Source organism: Takifugu rubripes, chromosome 2, assembly GCF_901000725.2.
Source record: "Takifugu rubripes chromosome 2, fTakRub1.2, whole genome shotgun sequence".
Taxonomy (NCBI): Eukaryota; Metazoa; Chordata; class Actinopteri; order Tetraodontiformes; family Tetraodontidae; genus Takifugu; species Takifugu rubripes.
Window position 1 is genome coordinate 5,337,148 of NC_042286.1, and position 13,401 is coordinate 5,350,548.

At 39.4% G+C, this 13,401-nt stretch overlaps 1 long non-coding RNA gene and 2 gene segments (V, D, J or C); 2 read left to right on the forward strand and 1 right to left on the reverse strand.

The window, feature by feature from the left end:
- Positions 1–972: 972 nt before the first annotated feature.
- LOC115248071 (Ig lambda-1 chain C region-like) lies at positions 973–2,329 on the forward strand (the record flags this gene model as incomplete). The annotated part of the segment is given in 2 exon segments: positions 973–1,111; positions 1,751–2,329. Coding segments are annotated over 2 exon segments (459 nt in total), but the record flags the coding sequence as incomplete, so codon positions are not given.
- Positions 2,330–6,798: 4,469 nt separating this feature from the next.
- Positions 6,799–8,809, forward strand: LOC115248845 (Ig lambda-1 chain C region-like). The segment is given in 3 exon segments: positions 6,799–6,851; positions 7,543–7,595; positions 8,234–8,809. Coding segments are annotated over 3 exon segments (426 nt in total).
- Positions 8,810–10,861: 2,052 nt separating this feature from the next.
- Positions 10,862–12,254, reverse strand: LOC115248087 (uncharacterized). Its single transcript, XR_003887111.1, has 2 exons — positions 12,192–12,254; positions 10,862–12,106 (listed from the first exon to the last, which is right to left on the reverse strand). It is a non-coding gene; the product is annotated as an uncharacterized lncRNA (long non-coding RNA).
- Positions 12,255–13,401: the final 1,147 nt, after the last annotated feature.

Here is a 13,401-nt window from a genome sequence, read left to right on the forward strand (position 1 = left end):
TCATCTTGAGTCTGAACTCCACTGATGGTCAAAGTGAAGTCGGTGCTGCTGCCACTGCCACTAAACCGAGCTGCTGTTCCTGAATGATTTATTCTGACATTTCTTACTAGCAGCTGTGGAGGCTGTCCAGGTTTCTGTTGAAACCAGAACATACAATCACTATTTGATTGTCCATCATAACAGCTGTCAACAGCAGGGTTTGTTTTACAGGTGAGAGCGACAGTGGATCCTGGAGCAGATGTGATCACTGCAGGCTGAGTCACAGTCACCTGACCGCTGCATCCTGCAGACAAAAACACATCATTTATCAGCAGAAAGAGAGGAGAGAAAAGACACAAGGACATCTTTGAGGTTGTGAGGGAACAAACCTGTAAAAGAGCAGCAGGTCAGCGTCCAGATGAGGATGGTGATGAGAGTCATGCTGCTTGTGCTTTCTGCTGTGTTGACTGACAGATCTGAGTCCTGCAGTGTTGAACTAACACCACTATAAACCTTCTCAGATCAGCTGATGATGCAAAGCCTCCTCTCTATGGAAATGATGTCTCTGCTCTCAACACACTGAAGGCACGAGCAGACAAAATCAACACAAACACAGCTTGGAATAAAAGCAACTTTCTTCTGAATGGAACTGAAGAAAAGATTTGACAAATACAGCTGAGCATCAACAACAGATGCTGATGTGAGAATGTTGGCATTTTTAAACTGGATTCAGCAGTTTTAGCTTTAAAAAGACAATTTCTTGGCCACTTTTGGAGCTGAATTTGTAAAATGTTATTCATTTGAAATGACTTGAAATTGCATTTTCTTAAACCATAAATTAAAATGTAGAATGAGAATATTGTAACTGATCCACATCAGTTTTGATCATGTAAAGAGACTGATGTGTAAAAGTGATCAAATCGTTCAAATTCAAAGAGAAATTTCAGTTTGAATCTATTGAAAATGTTGGTGCATTAAATCAGCTGGTAATAATCCATTTTTGAGAGAAAAAGATGTGAATTTTCAGTGGGTAGCTGCTTGTTGACAGTGCAGGAGGTTTTTGTACGACCACTTGATGAGTTTGTATCACTGTGGTGGACGTTTGGTGGAGGAACCAAACTCATCATATTCTGTAAGTAAATTTATCTTTACTATTCAAAACATGTCAACAGTTTTTAATTTTACCAAAGACAAAGAACATTATTTTAAAGTCATCATATTTTTATAGATTTTGTTTGTTTGTAGGATTGTTAAGTTTGTATTGTAAAACCTAAATCAGCGAATTTGAAAAGTCTGTTTATATTTCAGTAAAATTAACAAGAGACTGTTAATGTTGATTCTTGGAGAATTTCATCTTTTATTTACAATTATAAACTTTATTAGTTGTTAATGTTTGAGAAAGCGTGTCCAAGATCTACTTTCATGATTTTAACGTGTAAAATATTTCACAGTTTCACTGATTTTATTATCTTTAATGATCCAAAATCTGAATACGATGTAATTCGATAAATGTAAAATGTGCAGAGATTTTAGTTTGAGTCGATCGTTTGTTCGTTTAAAGCTGAGAAAGGGAAGTGAAACAGACAGATGTCAAAGTCTGTAACTGAACACACATTTATTTCAAGCCAGTCACTAAAGACGTGAATTATTTACTGCTTTAACTCAATATTAAACAGAGCAAACACTGATTAAGGACGTATGATTGAAGTGTAGCTGTAAATATGTCAGATGCAGTCAGAGTTGACGTGCGTGTCTCTGCTCTCCCCTCCAGCCGGCACCATGACCAGACCCTCCGTCTCTCTGCTCTCCCCCTCCTCTGAGCAGCTCCCTGGGGGCTCGGCCACGCTGGCCTGCCTGCTGACCAAGTACTCTCCTCAGGGAGCCCAGGTGAGCTGGGAGGTGGACGGTACGGAGGTGACAGAGGGCGTCCTGACCACCTCAGAGGAGGAGAAGAGCGGAAGCTACAGCAGCGTCAGCACCCTGACCCTGAGCAAGGAGAGCTGGATGAAAGGAGAGAATTACTCCTGCAAGGTCAACCATCATGGCCACGTTCAGAGCCCGTCCATCCTCAGGAGCCAGTGTAAAGGCTAGAGGGGCTGGATGAAGCCCAGCACAGGAGCTGTGTGTGTGGGGAGAGCAGGAGGAACACGGCTGCTGCTCTGAGCAAGATGACTTTAAATGTTTGTAGTTTGTGTGTCAGAGAACAACACGGCTGTCACGTCTGACACAATCACGTGTGTAGCTCAGCAGCTAGATGTGAGAGCGTTAAATCATTGTCATGTTGCTCCTGTTGGTGATGATGATGATGATGATGATGATGTTGCTATTAAAGCTTGAAGTGATGAAGACATTTCTGCTTGGTTGTTTATCTTCACTGATACTATTTTCAAATAAAGCATCACAATCTGGTCATCAACCATCTTTACTCCACATTTGTCTTTAGTTTTTGTCTGTTTTCAACAGGAAATGTGGAAAAACTCAAACAATCATAGTTGAAGAAGAGGAGTAATATCCCAGTGTCAAAATATAATAAATCATATTAGAAGAGATGGTTACAGCTCGTTGTAGATTGATTTATATTTATGAATATGAACATGAATGTGTTTCAGGGCTGATAGGAGTTTATTCCTTTATGTTCTCTTCATTATTTGTTTTATTACAGTATCATAAATAATCAAAATAAATGAAGCAAATCTGCACATAGAAGCAGCACTTGCGTAAATGTAATTACTGATTTAATGGTTAATTATTACTAATGATTTTGTGTCAGTTATAAATTTTAAAATGGTCAGTTGTAACTTGTAATATATCATTCCTCTATTAATGGTTATACTGAGTATTTCTGTATTTTTCATGGTTATTTTAAAGCTTTTAAACTTATTTGACTTGTGTTTAAATGACTCTGGTTTGTACTTGGTGACTCTGGTGTTGACTGAACCAGTTCTGCTGGTGACTCTTCATCGTCTGCAGCTGCAGCTGCTGTTTTCACTTCAGTCACACTGAGGGAGGTTTTTGTACGGCTCTAAATCACTGTGTGAACGCTCCCAGACAGTAATAATCTGCTTCATCTTCAGCCTGAACACCAGCGATGGTTAGAGTGTACTGAGAACCAGATCTGCTGCCACTGAATCGAGACGGCGTTCCTGTGTTGAGACTTGATACAGAATATATCAGAAGTTTAGGAGCCTGTCCAGGTTTCTGAAGGTACCAGTGAAGATTATTTCCAATATTTGAGCTTCCTGTGGCGCTGATGGTCACAGACCCTCCAACACTAACAGACTTGAATTTATCAGCCTGAGTGAGAAAGTTGTTGGCAGAAGATTCTGAAATGACAAACAACAAATGTTAAAAAGAGCAGTTGAAAAGAGCCTGGAGGAGCAGTTATGATGTAAAAATGAAATGATTTCAGCCTCCTTGGAAAGAAGAAGAGGATGAAATCAAACAATGTTGAAAAGTCTCACCCTGACTCAGAAAGATGACAGTCAGAATTATTGACAACATGGTGATGCTGAAGTTTTCAGTGTGAGAGCGTGAAAAGAGTTCAGACTCTCTGTGACATCAGAACTTTAAACTCTGAGGAGCAACCATGCAGAAAAACATGCAAATGTTCTGCAGAGGACAGAAACTCACCTGTTCTAGTGAAACACAGACACACATGAGGAGTCACTGCACATTTTATTAATTTTTCTTGTTTTTTTTCTCCATTTTCAATTAAATGATACCATTAAATTCTTAAATATATTTTCATCTGATGAAATTTAAAACCTGAACAGTTAAATATCTGACAGAAATCTTGTAAATGACAACAGAATCTTTAATTATTTACCTCACAAACTGTATAAGAACATCTACATCTGTATTAAAATAAAAAAAGAAATGTGTCAATATTAGTAATTAGTATTGTGGTTTTCTTGGTCCATGAAAATCAGATTATCTTCCATTAATGGATCTGCTCCTCCAGAACCTCACGTCTGCACTGCATTCTTCTGCAGAACATCTGCCTGCTCTCTCATTTCCTGAATGTTTCCGCCTGTATTTCCAGTCTCCTTGTGAGCTGTTGTGGCTGCCTGAGGTTTGAGGTGCTTCTACCACGTAAAGATGCTTCCCTCTTGTGTTCCCAGACTGAGACTGCACTGCCTGTTTATCTTGACATGGGAGGTGGATTCGTCAGCAGTTTGGTGTTATTGTTTCTGTGAATGACTTAAACTGTCCCAGAAGCTCCCCAGACTCCCCAGTAATTCAGTGATCTCGACAAAAGCTCTTCAGATCCAGGTTTAATCTGAATAATTTACATTATTTCAGGCTTATACGTGTGTTTAGGGCCCTGAACACATTCAGCAGACCATCTGGCACCGTGTCCCTGTTCTGATGGCATCAAACACAGCAGCAGTGAAAGACTGGGTTCCATCTGGGAAGGAAACATCGTGGTGGCAGAGGTGTGGCTTCAGGTGTGGCGTGCTCAAGGGCAGAGGGCAGAGGTGTGACTCAGGTCAGGAAACAGGACATTTGGTTGAGGGACCAAGACACCGATGTGGCCGTTTCCACTGCTCAATACTGGACCGCAGCACAGTCCAAAACCAGCTGGAAAAACCCCAGTCAGAAGACACAAACGCAACAGGGAAATGCCTCCAGTTTCTCCACAGACAAAAATCAGACGATTCTTACTATGAAAATGCAAATTAAAGGAAAAACCGACAAAATGTGAGAAGAAAAAACAGATAATACATGTTGCAAATAATGCCACAAAAACAATGAGAAACAGAAACGTTTTAAAAACTAGACTGTTCAATAAAGGTCCAGTGTCTATTTTCTATTATACATCATCAGAAATCAAATAAAACATAAAAACATGCTTCTGATAGTGTATGAACACCACAGCATTCTAGGTCACTTAGCAGTAAAACTGTTTTTCCTAAATGTTGATGAAGATCCCTCCTGATGGGACCTGCAGGTGCCCTGGCTGGACGTGACTGGAAAAAGTAAATCAGTTTTGTCCACTGACAGCCACCGTAGGTTCTGACACTGGACAGGTTGTTTCATTCTTGCAATCTGAATCTCCACCAAGGAAAAAAAAAATAATTGCAAGTTTGGGGCAGTTTTTAAGATGCATAAATGCTGTTTGAGGAGGATTTTTTGGTTATTTCAGAGGAGCTTGTGATACAGTATGAGACTGTATCATGTGCGTGTAAATGAGATGAGTAGTTATGAATTGAAAATATAATATTTTTACAAATTGTGAAGAGGACAAAAACCAAAACCAGTGTTGTTGAACATTTCAAGGATGAATGAGTGATCTACTGAGTCAAAAGCCTGAGAGAGGTTCATGAATATGGAGGTAAAATAACTTCTCTCATCCAGGATAGTTAGAATATTGATGATTAAACTGGTGGTGGTGAGAAAACGGTGATGTGGCCTAAAACCAGAGTGATACGGATTTAAAATGGAAGGAGTTTGAGTTGATGCTGATTAGATGTTCTCTGCATCATTTGTTAAATAACAGTATCATAAATATTCAGAATAAATGAAGCAAAGTTCATCAAATCTGCCCAAAGAAGCAGCACTTGAGTAAATGTAATTACTGATTTAATGGTTAATTATTACTAATAATCTTGTGTCTGTTATAAACTGTAATATATTATTCCTACATTACCGGTTTAAGTATCAAACTGACTTGACTTGTGTTGAAATGAATCTGGTTTGTACTTGGTGACTCTGGTGTTGACTGAACCAGTTCTGCTGGTGACTCTTCATCGTCTGCAGCTGCAGCTGCTGTTTTCACTTCAGTCACACTGAGGGAGGTTTTTGTACGGCTCTAAATCACTGTGTCAACACTCCTCCACCATGTGCACCCAGACAGTAATAATCTCCAGCATCTTCAGCCTGAACACCAGTGATGGTTAGAGTGTACTGAGAACCAGATCTGCTGCCACTGAATCGAGACGGCGTTCCTGTGTAGAGACTTGATACCCTGTATATCAGAAGTTTAGGAGCCTGTCCAGGTTTCTGAAGGTACCAGCTGAGATCATTGCCAATATTTGAGCTTCCTGTGGCGCTGATGGTCACAGACCCTCCAACACTAACAGACTTGAATTTATCAGCCTGAGTCAGAAAGTTGTTGGCAGAAGATTCTGAAATGACAAACAACAAATGTTAAAAAGAGCAGTTGAAAAGAGCCTGGAGGAGCAGTTATGATGTAAAAATGAAATGAGTTCAGCCTCCTTGGAAAGAAGAAGAGGATTAAATCAAACAATGTTGAAAAGTCTCACCCTGACTCAGAAAGATGACAGTCAGAATTATTGACAACATGGTGATGCTGAAGTTTTCAGTGTGAGAGCGTGAAAAGAGTTCAGACTCTCTGTGACATCAGAACTTTAAACTCTGAGGAGCAACCATGCAGAAAAACATGCAAATGTTCTGCAGAAGACAGAAACTCACCTGTTCTAGTGAAACACAGACACATGAGGAGGAGTCACACTTTTTCCACTGAGAGTTGAATAAAACCTTTTATTAAGTTAAATTTCTACTTTCTTTCATTAATTATTTCTCATTAACAAGTTTATATTCTGACCTGCTGTCAGAGACACAAACATGGAGCTTTCATGACTCCACTGCATTAATGTCATCAAAAATGTCTGATTATTGCTGGTTTTTGCTCTTTTTCACGAGATTAATCTTGTTCTTCTATAAACATGCAAATTTCTCATGATTACATCAGCAGGTTCTGGCTGTTGATGAGAAATGTTTGACTCTGACTCACTCTGGTTGTTTTGGATCAGTGCAACATGCAGTTTATAGTTTAGATGCTGTAATTGGACCAGCATGAAATCTATAACAGAGATTAAAGAAGAGTTGATCCCTTGTAGTGGGCTCAGGTACCTTCGCTTGTTCCTCTGGAACTGAAATGTCAGTATCTTTGCACATGGACAATGGATCACTATAGTTCATGGGAACTGCCTCCAATTGGCTCACATTGTTTCAGGAACCACATTATCAGAGTAAGATTTGATGCAGCAAAAGGGCCATAACAACCCTTCCATTCCTGGGAAAGATCAATGAAAGAGCTGTTTTTCAACTGATCCACTCCTTCATGCTTAAAAACATTTTTAAAATATATTTTCAGTTTGGATTTCCCCCAGACCACAGCACTGAGACTGCACCTGTTAAAGCCTTGACCGACATAGATGTCAAGAGTGATGCATCTAAAACTACTGTCCTGGTTTTGCTGGACCTCAGTGCTGCATTTGACACAACTGGAAAAAGTGGCTGGGATGTACTGGTTCTGGACTCAATTGGTTCAAATCTTACTTCCAAAATCACTTTGTCTCAGTTGGTCACTAGAAGTCAGAGTGAACAAAGATCACATGTGGGGTTCCTCAGGGATCCATTCTCGGGCCTCTTCACTGTCTTCAAGCTGCTCAAAGAGAAATTTCAGTTTAAATCTATTGAAAATGTTGGTGCATTAAATAAACTGGTAATAAGCCATTTTTGAGAGAAAAAGATGTGAATTTTCAGTGGGTAGCTGCTTGTTGACAGTGAGGAGGTTTTTGTACGACCACTTGATGAGTTTGTATCACTGTGGTTCACGTTTGGTGGAGGAACCAAACTCATCATATTCTGTAAGTAAATTTATCTTTACTGTTCAAAACATGTCAACAGTTTTTAATTTTACCAAAGACAAAGAACGTTATTTTAAAGTCATCATATTTTTATAGATTTTGTTTGTTTGTAGGATTGTTAAGTTTGTGTTGTAAAACCTGAATCAGCGAATTTGAAAAGTCTGTTTATATTTCAGTAAAATTAACAAGAGACTGTTAATGTTGATTCTTCGAGAATTTCATCTTTTATTTACAATCATAAACTTTATTAGTTGTTAATGTTTGAGAAAGCGTGTCCAAGATCTACTTTCATGATTTTAACGTGTAAAATATTTCACAGTTTCACTGATTTTATTATCTTTAATGATCTAAAATCTGAATACGATGTAATTCGATAAATGTAAAATGTGCAGAGATTTTAGTTTGAGTCGATCGTTTGTTCGTTTAAAGCTGAGAAAGGGAAGTGAAACAGACAGATGTCAAAGTCTGTAACTGAACACACATTTATTTCAAGCCAGTCACTAAAGACGTGAATTATTTACTGCTTTGACTCAATATTAAACAGAGCAAACACTGATTAAGGACGTATGATTGAAGTGTAGCTGTAAATATGTCAGATGCAGTCAGAGTTGACGTGCGTGTCTCTGCTCTCCCTCCAGCCGGCACCATGACCAGACCCTCCGTCTCTCTGCTCTCCCCCTCCTCTGAGCAGCTCCCTGGGGGCTCGGCCACGCTGGCCTGCCTGCTGACCAAGTACTCTCCTCAGGGAGCCCAGGTGAGCTGGGAGGTGGACGGTACGGAGGTGACAGAGGGCGTCCTGACCACCTCAGAGGAAGAGAAGAGCGGAAGCTACAGCAGCGTCAGCACCCTGACCCTGAGCAAGGAGAGCTGGATGAAAGGAGAGAATTACTCCTGCAAGGTCAACCATCATGGCCACGTTCAGAGCCCGTCCATCCTCAGGAGCCAGTGTAAAGGCTAGAGGGGCTGGATGAAGCCCAGCACAGGAGCTGTGTGTGTGGGGAGAGCAGGAGGAACACGGCTGCTGCTCTGAGCAAGATGACTTTAAATGTTTGTAGTTTGTGTGTCAGAGAACAACACGGCTGTCACGTCTGACACAATCACGTGTGTAGCTCAGCAGCTAGATGTGAGAGCGCTAAATCATTGTCATGTTGCTCCTGTTGGTGATGATGATGATGATGATGATGTTGTTATTAAAGCTTGAAGTGATGAAGACATTTCTGCTTGGTTGTTTATCTTCACTGATACTATTTTCAAATAAAGCATCACAATCTGGTCATCAACCATCTTTACTCCACATTTGTCTTTAGTTTTTGTCTGTTTTCAACAGGAAATGTGGAAAAACTCAAACAATCATAGTTGAAGAAGAGGAGTAATATCCCAGTGTCAAAATATAATAAAACATGTTCGAAGAGATGGTTAAAGCTCGTTGTAGATTAATTTATATTCATGAATATGAACATGAATGTGTTTCATGGCTGATAGGAGTTTATTCCTTTATGTTCTCTGCATTATTTGTTTAATTACAGTATCATAACAAATTTGGCATGAATGAAGCAAAGTTCATCAAATCTGCACATAGAAGCAGCACTTGAGTAAATGTAATTACTGATTTAATGGTTAATTATTACTAATGATTTTGTATCAGTTGTAACTTGAAATATATCATTCATCTATTAATGGTTAAACTGAGTATTTGTGTATTTTTCATGGTTATTTTGAAGCTTTTAAACTGACTTGACTTGTGTTTAAATGAATCTGGTTTGTACTTGGTGACTCTGGTGTTGACTGAACCAGTTCTGCTGGTGACTCTTCATCGTCTGCAGCTGCAGCTGCTGTTTTCACTTCAGTCACACTGAGGGAGGTTTTTGTACGGCTCTAAATCACTGTGTCAACACTCCGCTACCAACGTAGCCCAGACAGTAATAATCTCCAGCATCTTCAGCCTGAACACCAGTGATGGTTAGAGTGTACTGAGAACCAGATCTGCTGCCACTGAATCGAGACGGCGTTCCTGTGTTGAGACTTGATACAGAATATATCAGAAGTTTAGGAGCCTGTCCAGGTTTCTGAAGGTACCAGCTGAGATAGCTGCCAATATTTGAGCTTCCTGTGGCGCTGATGGTCACAGACCCTCCAACACTAACAGACTTGAATTTATCAGCCTGAGTCAGAAAGTTGTTGGCAGAAGATTCTGAAATGACAAACAACAAATGTTAAAAAGAGCAGTTGAAAAGAGCCTGGAGGAGCAGTTATGATGTAAAAATGAAATGATTTCAGCCTCCTTGGAAAGAAGAAGAGGATGAAATCAAACAATGTTGAAAAGTCTCACCCTGACTCAGAAAGATGACAGTCAGAATTATTGACAACATGGTGATGCTGAAGTTTTCAGTGTGAGAGCGTGAAAAGAGTTCAGACTCTCTGTCACATCAGAACTTTAAACTCTGAGGAGCAACCATGCAGAAAAACATGCAAATGTTCTGCAGAAGACAGAAACTCACCTGTTCTAGTGAAACACAGACACACATGAGGAGGAGTCACATTTTTTCCACTGAGAGCTGAATAAAACCTTTTATTAAGTTAATTTTTGACTACTGTTGCTTTAATTTTCTACTTTTTTTTCAATAATTGTGTCTTATTCATCAGTTTACATTCTGACCTGCTGTCAGAGACACAATCATGGAGATTTAATGACTCCACTGCATTAATGTAATAAAAAATTTCTGATTATTGCTGTTTTTTGCTCAAATCTCAGCTTGGGTTCCATCTGTTAGAATGACATGACGTGATCAGTCACGTGTGCCAGAAACTTGCTATTTTATCTTCATTGTCACTGAATCCACAACAATCACAAGAAACTAGGATATCAGGAGAAGCACCGATGAATGTCACCCTTCATGAAGGAACCTGTGTGGTGCATTTGGACTTTTTCATGAGATTCCTCTTGTTCATATATAAACATGCAAATTTCTCATGATTACATCAGCAGGTTCTGGCTGTTGATGAGAAATGTTTGACTCTGACTCACTCTGGTTGTTTTGGATCAGTGCAACATGCAGTTTATAGTTTAGATGCTGTAATTGGACCAGCATGAAATCTATAACAGAGATTAAAGAAGAGTTGATCCCTTGTAGTGGACTCAAATATCTTCGCTTGTTCCTCTGGAACATAAATGTCAATGTCTTTGCACATGGACAATGGATCACTATAGTTCATGGGAACTGCCTCCAATTGTCTAACATTGTTTCAGGAACCACATTAAGGCTCAGTCAGGGACAAAATAAGAGACTTTAATGCAGCAACAGACCCATAACAACCCTTCCATTCCTGGGAAAGATCAATGAAAGAGCTGTTTTTCAACTGATCCACTCCTTCATGCTTAAAAACATTTTAAAAATATATTTTCAGTCTGGATTTCCCCCAGACCACAGCACTGAGGCTGCACCTGTTAAAGCCTTGACCGACATAAATGTCAAGAGTGATGCATCTAAAACTGCTGTCCTGGTTTTGCTGGACCTCAGTGCTGCATTTGACACAGCTGGAAAAAGTGGCTGGGATGTACTGGTTCTGTACTCAATTGGTTCAAATCTTACTTCCAACACAGGGACACTTTGTCTCAGTTGGTCACTAGAAGTCAGAGTGAACAAAGATCACATGTGGGGTTCCTCAGGGATCCATTCTCGGGCCTCTTCACTGTCTTCAAGCTGCATCTTGCTCAGCTAATAGGAAATCACATCTGTTACTGTTTTTATGCAGATGACACACAACTTTATATTTAAAGTCATAACGTGGCTACAGTCCCTTAGTTTCTTCCAGTAAGTGTATTTAACAACTCAGTTAGTGAGTTAGTGTTAAAACTTTCTCCAGCTCAATGCTGAAGAACAGAAATCTGTTCATGTTGTCATTTTCAGCAGGTTAGATTGTTGTGATGGAATCTTCACACTTGGAATATGATTGTTTATGAATTTGGCTGCACAAATAAACTTGTCAGGATTCTTTTGATAATCCGATCAATCAGTGTTTGAGCCAGTTTGTGTGACTAAAGTAGTTGTCAGTGATGTTTCTGTCAGTTGTGTGTTCACTGGTCTGTGTCAGAGTCTCTTCCTCTTCAGCAGCTGCTGGAACATCTCAGTGTCTCTGCTCTCTGACTGAGGGAGGTTTTTGTTCCACTCTAAATCACTGTGTCAACACGTCTCTATTGTGATAACTCTGACAGTAATAAACTGCTTCATCTTGAGTCTGAACTCCACTGATGGTCAAAGTGAAGTCGGTGCTGCTGCCACTGCCACTAAACCGAGCTGCTGTTCCTGAATGATTTATTCTCACATTTCTTACTAGCAGCTGTGGAGGCTGTCCAGGTTTCTGCTGATACCAGGACATACAATCACCATATGATTGTCCATTATAACAGCGGCTGTGAACAGCAGGATTTGTTTTACAGGTGAGAGCGACAGTGGATCCTGGAGCAGATGTGATCACTGCAGGCTGAGTCACAGTCACCTGACCGCTGCATCCTGCAGACAAAAACACATCATTTATCAGCAGAAAGAGAGGAGAGAAAAGACACAAGGACATCTTTGAGGTTGTGAGGGAACAAACCTGTAAAAGAGCAGCAGGTCAGCGTCCAGATGAGGATGGTGATGAGAGTCATGCTGCTTGTGCTTTCTGCTGTGTTGACTGACAGATCTGAGTCCTGCAGTGTTGAACTAACACCACTATAAACCTTCTCAGATCAGCTGATGATGCAAAGCCTCCTCTCTATGGAAATGATGTCTCTGCTCTCAACACACTGAAGGCACGAGCAGACAAAATCAACACAAACACAGCTTGGATTAAAAGCAACTTTCTTCTTCATGGAACTGAAGAAAAGATTTGACAAATACAGCTGAGCATCAACAGCAGATGCTGATGTGAGAATATTTGCATTTTTAAACTGGATTCAGCAGTTTTAGCTTTAAAAAGACAATTTCTTGGCCACTGTTGGAGCTGACTTTGTAAAATGTTATTCATTTGAAATAACTTGAAATTGCATTTTTTAAACCATAAATTAAAATGTAGAATGAGAATATTGTAACTGATCCACATCAGTTTTGATCATGTAAAGAGACTGATGTGTAAAAGTGATCAAATCGTTCAAATTCAAAGAGAAATTTCAGTTTAAATCTATTGAAAATGTTGGTGCATTAAATCAGCTGGTAATAATCCATTTTTGAGAGAAAAAGATGTGAATTTTCAGTGGGTAGCTGCTTGTTGACAGTGCAGGAGGTTTTTGTACGACCACTTGATGAGTTTGTATCACTGTGGTTGACGTTTGGTGGAGGAACCAAACTCATCGTTGACTGTAAGTAACAGATTTTTATTTAAATCTTTTTCACTTTTACACTTTTAGCAATTTTAAAGGAGACTTTTGCATTTGTCTCGTTTTAATTGTTATTATTTGATACCATCTGAGTCACAACTTTATAAACATCATCATTAATTAAAGATTATATTAAATTGTTTCTTTATAAACTGAAAATAAATAACTGGCTTCTCAATTTTAATGTTAATTGTTTTAAATTCTCTGTGGACATGTAACATTTGTAGTTAATTAGACTCAACTTTCATTGCTCAAAACCTTCCTTGAGTAGTTTAATCTCATTATTATTTGGTCATTTTCAACATTCCGACTGTTTAACAATGTAAAAAACTGATTTTATTAGATTTTATCCGTAAATGCAACTTTTCTTTGCGTGGACGCTTCATTTATTTTCTCTGTGGTGAAAAGGAAGTGAAACAGACAGATGCCACAGATGTGAAGCGTGTTCTC